Source organism: Rhinoderma darwinii, chromosome 1 (assembly GCF_050947455.1).
Source record: "Rhinoderma darwinii isolate aRhiDar2 chromosome 1, aRhiDar2.hap1, whole genome shotgun sequence".
NCBI classification, from domain to species: domain Eukaryota; kingdom Metazoa; phylum Chordata; class Amphibia; order Anura; family Rhinodermatidae; genus Rhinoderma; species Rhinoderma darwinii.
Genome location: NC_134687.1, coordinates 91047896 through 91056575, shown reverse-complemented (window position 1 = coordinate 91056575; position 8680 = coordinate 91047896). Strand labels below are relative to the sequence as shown.

The 8680-nt window shown below is 44.0% G+C and overlaps 1 protein-coding gene across 6 annotated transcripts in view; it reads right to left on the bottom strand.

Annotated features, from left to right (window-relative positions):
• Positions 1 to 477: 477 nt before the first annotated feature.
• Positions 478 to 8680, bottom strand: part of IRF2 (interferon regulatory factor 2) — a 111696-nt gene continuing 103493 nt past the window's right edge. For all 6 annotated transcript variants that reach the window (XM_075849640.1, XM_075849641.1, XM_075849644.1 and 3 more), the window contains one exon: positions 478 to 1770. In XM_075849640.1, coding sequence (XP_075705755.1) covers positions 1477 to 1770 — 294 coding nt within the window. In that variant the 3' untranslated portion in view covers positions 478 to 1476. The remainder of the gene's footprint in view (positions 1771 to 8680) is intronic.

Genomic DNA, 8680 nt, shown 5'->3' with positions numbered 1-8680 from the left:
GACCATGCAAAGAAAAAATACTCTGTAAGGCCTTATTCACACGAACGTGTCCGCTGCGTAAAACTCATGACATGTCCTATACTTGGCCATTTTTCGCCATTTTTGAAGTCAATGGGTGCGTGAAAATCGCGCACGGCACACGCAACAGTAGCTCAAGAAATTAAGAAAAAAATAAAAGCACTTCCTTAATTTTTTTTTCTAAACATCAAAACCGCGTGTCATAAGGATGGCATACGCACGAAAATCACGCAGCCACGCACCATTCACTGATGACACACGGAACTGCAACACGCGCAAAACACTGTGTGAATAAGGCCTAAGAAAGCTGAAAAACAAAAGATTCAACACTTCTCTTTAACAAATAGAACTGCAATTAATATTTATTTCTCAATCCACAGGATAATTTGCATTCTACATATTAGATCAATAAATCAGTTTCATGTTAGGAAACAAAAATTAGGAAATGTGCCTGGAAATTAATATTCTGCTAACAAACAGGAAACTGAATCATAAAATAAATCTATAGTATAAAAAGATTTTTTTTAAAAAACAATTATATTCATTTTAGATTTATTTCAAATTAAATATTCCCTGTATAAAACAATAAAAAACAACTTGAGAGATTAGCTGTATTTTTCTAATTTGCATAATATTAACGTTTGAAAGGAGGATAGAAGAAACCTAAATTCCTATTGTACCTCGGGTATGAGCAAATAAGTAAAATAAGCTTTCTTTTAATAATTATTTTATAATAAAAATTTACATTTTAATTTACAATGCTTAAACCATTCACTGTTGTAGGAGGCAGTTGTCTTGTTTGCCTTACTCTTGTGAATGATTATGGGGCCTCTTGTGAAATCCAGTGAGGAAAAAGAAAAATGGACGTTTTGCCCATAGCAAGCAGTCAGGTGACTTTTTTTTCGCTTCTCAAACAATGACAGCTGGAAGAAGATTGGTTTGCTATGGTCAACCTCAACTTTTTGACTGCTCTAGAATTTTACATAAAGCCCGTGATACTACCAACCAGGGCTATAAAAGGCTGTGGCCTAAATAGAATTTACAAAGGTACATTCCACAGCCATGTTTCCTGTGTAAGTGCTTGTTTTTAAGGTGCACAAGCAAAATGCAAATGTGATATAATGCTGCATATAATGTACATATTTACAATAAAGATTTATGTTCCATTAAGAAAATGAATATATTCTATCAATATCATATTCCCCTAGTTTAAACTTAGGCCAATGTTCTGGTGATTCGCAGTCTTGGTCCTGTTTTCGTCTTGTCTTTTAGGCCCTTTTTGTAGGCCTTGCTCCTGAGAAAACCTTAGGCATCCACAACCACAGCTCTCGCTCACGGATTTTCTTTCAACAGCACCCAACGGCAGACAAATAAGAATTAAATACTATGACACAACAATTCTTTTTTGTCCTCTCCTGGACAAAGATTAAAAAAAAACGTTCACAACACAAGTCCTTGTTAGAATGTCTTGAGTCTCGGCTGAGTAACATCTGATGTTTTCTTAATGACGGTAGCTCTGGTTTCATGGTCTTTCCGAGTGCTGGTTGTCTGTGTATAAGGGCTACCTTCTGGAAAAATTGGCCAAGACACGTTGTAGGGCATGGGACATTTCTCCTCTTTTATAGTGACCTGGAGGTCTGGTTTATTAGATGTTACAAATGTTGCCATGCCAGGGAGATTGTAGAAAGCTCTTGGGCTTGTTGTCCGTACACACTCTTTATTTTCAGCAATCTTTTGACTTTGCAATCGACTCTTAAAAAATAAATTAAAAAAAACAAAATTAAGGAGTGTGTTAGCCATAAATATGAATACCTAATGGGAAATAAAGACAGCCCTACAGTACGGATTCATTTAATAGTTTAGACTCTGTTCACATTTGCGTCATGACTTCCGTTCTTACAGGAGCCATGACGGATCCGTTTTTTTTCTCCATTGACTCATAATGGATCAGTCAAGTTTTCGTCAGGCTCTGTTCACATCTGCGTTTGGCATGCAATTGTTCTACTCCGTCAGCAGAACAACGCATGCTGCACTATTGTTTCCGGTATTTTCGGCAGAATCTGCAATGGAGGCCCCTAACAGAGCCTACAACGCTGAGGTGAACAAGGCATATCACCTTTTTTTTTGCAAGATACAATACTGTAGCATGCTGCGCTATTCTGACCGTTAAAAAGCAACCAAAGCCTGACGGATGAGAACCAAGGTTGGGTTCACACCAGCGTTCAGGTTTCCATTGTTCTGCTCCATCAGAGGAGCTGAACATCGGAAATACCGCAAATGCCAGTTCCATTGCACGACTCGTGGCTGATGGAACCCATTGAGTTTAATGGGTTTCCATCGGGGTGTCCAAGGTTTTACCAGAAACAAGAGCGTAGCATGCTGAGCTATTGTTTCCAGTATTTTCAGGCCGAATCTGTGACGGAGACTCCAACGCAGATGTGAACAAGGCCTAACTGAGGTAAATATAGAAACAATAGGTGACTTAATAATAATAATAATAATAATAAAAGAAAAAAAAATATTATAACAATACCACAGTTATACCTTCAGTGTGACCTATCAGCCTGCACTGGCTATAGTATACGACAGGGGTCTCAAACTTGGCTGGGTAAGTGGACCACATATAGAAAAAATGTGAAGTTGACAGGCCGCATTACTTTTAAGTTTGATACAATACAAAATTATTGTTAATTAATTAGTTATTTGAACTACTATATCACTATGTTACGATAATAATAATAATACTACATTACTATAATAATAACGCTAGGTTTACAATTTGAGAGAATTCTCCACGTGCTTATTTCAACAATCCAGTTTTCCAGTTTAAGTGTCGCTAAATGGAGTCCGGTGGCTCAGTTGGCAGACACATATGTAAAGATTGGGCAACCCCTTTTTAGATAGTGCCACAGAGTTCTCTGTAGATAATGCCACAGTGCCCTCTGTAGATAATGCCACAGTGCCCTCTGTAGATAATGCCACAGTGCCCTCTGTAGATAATGCCACAGTGCCCTCCGCAGATGCTGCCACAGTGCCCTCTGCAGATGCTGCCACAGTGCCCACTGCAGATGCTGCCACAGTGCCCTCTGCAGATGCTGCCACAGTGCCCTCTGCAGATGCTGCCACAGTGCCCTCTGCAGATGCTGCCACACACACCCCAAGTAGATGGCTCCATTGGGGCTCCATCTAGGAGTGGAATCCCCAGCCAGAGCGTTGCTGACGCTTTGGCTGGGGATTCCTCTGCTGTTGGAGCCCCTGACTTCACTGTCCATACACAGTGACGTCAGGGGATCCTCCTGAACCGGAATGAGAGCTTGCCCAGAGCTGGGGTCCCGGAGCACAGCCACTTCTAGCACTCTACCTGGGATTCCAGCTCTGCTCCTGACATCACTGTCCATACATGGATATCGATGTCAGGGGCAACCCCAGAGCTGGAGTCCCGGGCAGAGCGCTAGTAGGCTCTTCCTGGGACTCCAGCTGTGCTCCTGACATCACTGGGACTCCTGCTCTGGGGAAGCCCCAGACATTGCTGTCCATAAGTGGACAGCAATGTCAGGGAATTCCACAAAGTCCCGGAGCAGAGCCTATACTAGCGCTCTGCCTGGGACTCCGATCTGGGGAAGACCCTGACAACACTGTCCATATATGGACAGCGATGTCAGGGAATTCCACAGAGTCCCGAAACAGAGCCTATATAGCGCTCTGCCTGGGACTCCGCTCTGGGGAAGCCACAGACATCGCTGTCCATATGTGGACAGCGATGTCAGGGAATTCCACAGAGTCCCAGAGCAGAACCTATACTAGAACTCTGCACGGGACTCCGCTCTGGGGAAGACCCTGACAACACTGTCCATATATGGACAGCGATGTCAGGGAATTCTACAGAGTCCCGAAGCAGAGCCTATATCAGGCTCTGCTCGGGACACCGTTCCGAGGAAGCCCCAGACATCGCTGTCCATATGTGGACAGCGATGTCAGGGAATTCCACAGAGTCCCGGAGCAGAACCTATACTAGTGTTCTGCCCGGGACACCGCTCTGGGGAAGCCCCAGACATCGCTGTCCATATGTAGACAGCAATGTCAGGGAATTCCACAGAGTCCCGGAGCAGAACCTATACTGGCACTCTGCACGGGACTCCACTCTGGGGAAGACCCTGACAACACTGTCCATATACGGAGCAGAGCCGATATTAGCGGCTCTGTGTCCCGCGGGCCGCAGATGAAAGCCTCAGGGGCCGCATGCGGCCAGCGGACCGCCTGCTCGAGACCCCTGGTATACGATTTAGATATATTCTTGTATTTTCTTGTTATACAGGTGCGTGCATCAGACATATGGCTCAAACGTGGAGATAACTTTTTTATTTGTTGGGCAAGCGACGTTATTTTTGTGATGTTTTTTTCCTGTAGACAATGCAGGTTTCTTTTTTTTTTATATACACATCTTTTTGCTATTTTAGAATTTTTAGTCTTAAAGTTTGAAAATAATTGTAAAAAATAATCTTTTTTACTTTTAGCAATTTTTTCTAGCAATAACATAGTTTTACCCTAAAATAGACTTATACCCTTAGAAATAGATTTATTTGTGATCATCCTTGTCTACCGTAAATTTTAATATATTACATGTCTGTTTTAGGGTAATTTGGTCAGAGCTAGCGTTACGAAAATGATTGGCGGGGGGGGGGGGGCGAAGTTTTTTTGGAGGTGGGTATTTTATGTCTATTTATTATAATTTGGCTTTTTTTGCACTCTACTTTACATCTATTTTTTTATTACTATGGTCTGTCCCTCAAAGGTCAGAAAAGACTTTATTTTTTTTACTTCTTTTAAACCATATTTTTCCACTGTAAGGCTGGGTTCACACGACCTATTTTCAGGCGTAAACGAGGCGTATTATGCCTCGATTTACGCCTGAAAATACGGCTCCAATACGTCGGCAAACATCTGCCCATTCATTTGAATGGGTTTGCCGACTACCTGTAATTTACGCGTCATCGTTTGACAGCTGTCAAAAGACGACGTGTAAATTTACAGCCTCGTCAAAAGAAGTGCAGGACACTTCTTGGGACGTTTTTGGAGCCGTTTTCTCATAGGCTCTATTGAAAACAGCTCCAAAAATGGCGCGAAAAACGCTGCGAAAAACGTGAGTTGCTCAAAAAACATCTGAAAATCAGGTGCTGTTTTCCCTTGAAAACAGCTCCGTATTTTCAGACGTTTTTGGCTCAGCGTGTGAACATACCCTAACAGTTACAGGAGAAATCAGCCCTCTTATAGTGACTATTGTCACTAATAGGGCTGTGCTGGGTCTAGTTGGACCCAGCAGCAGTCTCCCACTAATGACACCCGACGATCATGCGACCAGTCACATGATCACCGGGACCGCTGCCGCTGCCTCTATTCATATACACAGCGCTGATTGAGCGCTGTGTGCAAGAGAACAGAGAAGGTAGAAGCAGTGAAAGCTGTTTCTATCTTCTCCTCAGGGACCCCGGCAGTCACTGACTGCCGGAGACCCGACATTCAGCTGCCCGTTCGCTCGGGCAGCAAGCTAAAACCTGCGCCGTAAATAGTCTATGGCGTGGGTTTTAAGGACCCCGACCGCAAATACACAGCCAGCGGTCGGGAACCGGTTAATCAAATTTATGTTATTTTTTGTATAATTAAAAGTTATAAAATTTTCACAATATAGTTTCTGTATTCATTTCACACCGTTTTGAAGATTTCTACTTGTTGTTATTCCGTAGGAATATTCATGGTTTACTTCCAGTGGATAAAATTCTGTCCATGGTCATCTAGCCCCATTCCCACCGGGAATGGACATGCCTCTTGTGGATCTGTGCAGTCTCGTGCAGTCCATCACTCAGCACAGACAGGCACCATGACATTACTGTATCGCACCAGCCTGCATCATAGAGGGTCACAGAGTAAATGGTGAAGAAGGGAGCTGATGGTTCCATGCTCCACCATATCTATATGTGCATCCTAAAGGCTGCAGATACAGTTGAAAGTGGTGCCAGAGGGCCTGGGCCCCCTGATACCTGTAGCATCCACAGTACTACAGATCTGCTCCTATTCAAGTGAGTAGGAGCAGAGTTGCAGTACTGGAGCATGACCACTATGCATTGTACAGACAGAGGCAACTTCCTAACATCCGGTGCCCAGAGGCAGCCAAAAGAGCTGATCAGTGCGGGGTCTGGGTGTCGATCATATACTGGTGCCTCTACAACCCCTTTAAGACCGATTTCACAAGAGTGTTATGTAGGTGCATTTTTATTTTTGCACCTGTATCAAATCCACAAGTCCCAGTACAACCATGGCTCTAATGGATCCTTATGATGTGGTTAGTTCAGGTCAGAAGACCAGTGATTGGGCTGGGATAAAAACGCATCCGTATTACACTTGTGTGAAACTGGCCTGAATCCAAATCACGTCTGTGGTATATAGTCAACGTACCAACAGATTTTAATGACCATATGTATGCCAAATGGGTGTCCATTTGACATATATTTGGCTGGTATACATGGGGATATCGCAGCCTCAAATATATGAAAAAGCATATAGTCAACTACACTTTTTAATACAATTGTATGAAAAAAAATTGATACTGTGCTGTACACATTTTTTCTCCTAATGGCAGTCAATAGCAGACATACACATTACAGAAGTTGTCCAGGATTTAAAACATTTTCATTTTAAATTAATAATTTTTGTCAGCCAGCAACTTAAAGAGGCTCTGTCACCAGATTTTGCAGCCCCTATCTGCTATTGCAGCAGATCGGCGCTGCAATGTAGATTACAGTAACGTTTTTATTTTTTAAAAACGAGCATTTTTGGCCAAGTTATGACCATTTTCGTATTTATGCAAATGAGGCTTGCAAAAGTACAACTGGGCGTGTTGAAAAGTAAAAGTACAACTGGGCGTGTATTATGTGCGTACATCGGGGCGTTTTTACTACTTTTACTAGCTGGGCTTTCTGATGAGAAGTATCATCCACTTCTCTTCACAACGCCCAGCTTCTGGCAGTGCAGATCTGTGACGTCACTCACAGGTCCTGCATCGTGTCGGCACCAGAGGCTACAGTTGATTCTGCAGCAGCATCAGCATTTGCAGGTAAGTAGCTACATCGACTTACCTGCAAACGCCGATGCTGCTGCAGAATCATCTGTAGCCTCTGGTGCCGACACGATGCAGGACCTGTGAGTGACGTCACAGCGTGATCTCTGGAGAACACGGCTGTGTCTGCACTGCCAGAAGCTGGGCGTTGTGAAGAGAAGTGGATGACACTTCTATACACAACGCCCAGCTAGTAAAAGTAGTAAACACGCCCCGATGTACGCACATAATACACGCCCAGTTGTACTTTTACTTTTCAACACGCCCAGTTGTACTTTTGCAAGCCTCATTTGCATAAATACGAAAATGGTCATAACTTGGCCAAAAATGCTCGTTTTTTAAAAATAAAAACGTTACTGTAATCTACATTGCAGCGCCTATCTGCTACAATAGCAGATAGGGGCTGCAAAATCTGGTGACAGAGCCTCTTTAAAGAGGTTTTCCCATCATAGACATTTATGGCTTATCCACAGGATATTGCATAAATGTTTGATAACTGCGGGTCCCAGGTCTAGGACCTGCACCTATATCGAGAACAGGAGTTTTCCAACTCCCCTATTCAGCTTGGTGCGGCGGCCTCTGGCAGCAGAATCCAGACAGGGACTAGTGGAGGGAGGGTCGTGCGGCTCTCTCCATTCTTTCCAATGGCAGTTCCGGAAACAGACGAGCGAGCGCTACTCGGCTGTTTCCATAACAATCATTGAAAAGAATGGAGAGAGCGGCACACACGCCGGCCTTGGGATAGATGGCGCCCCGTGCAAAATTATCTTTTGGCACCCCACCCCATAAAAAAATATAATAAATAAAAGTATAATGCCCTCTATCCCCTGGCTGCTACACACAGCCCCCCCCTTATAGATAGTGCCCCCCTGTAGATTGTGCCCTATAGCCTCCCTGTAGACAGTACCATAACCCCCTACCTCCTCCTTGTAGATCGTGCCATACAGCCCCCCCCAACTCCTCCTTGTAGACAGTGCCCACAAACAAACCAAAAAATTGTACTCACCTAGGCCCCGTTCCCACGACAAATTGAGCAGCTCCACGACGTGATCCTTGTGTAGGCCGGTGTGATCCTGTAGCCTAGTATAGAGTTTTGAAACCTTTTTGGACTCGCGGCACCACTGGAAAAATAACATTTCCTCAGGGCACCCCTACCAAAAATTGTTTTGCAAATGGCAGAAAACGGCTAAAAACAAGCACTACACGCAGCGTTTTTTGTAAGGCAAAAAAAATCTGCCTCCAGATTCCTTCAGGAATTTGGAAGCAGATTTTGAATTTACAGCGTTGTTTGACCTTATTTTTTTGCGTTTTGAAGACGATCAGCCCCCCGCTCACAGTAAATTGACCATCAGCCCCCCCACTCACAGTAAAATTACCATCGGCCCGCCACTCACAGTAAAATGGCCATCGGCCCGCCACTCACAGTAAAATGGCCATCGGCCCGCCACTCACAGTGAAATGGCCATCGGCCCGCCACTCACAGTAAAATGGCCATCGGCCCGCCACTCACAGTGAAATGGCCATCGGCCCGCCACTCATAGTAAAATGACA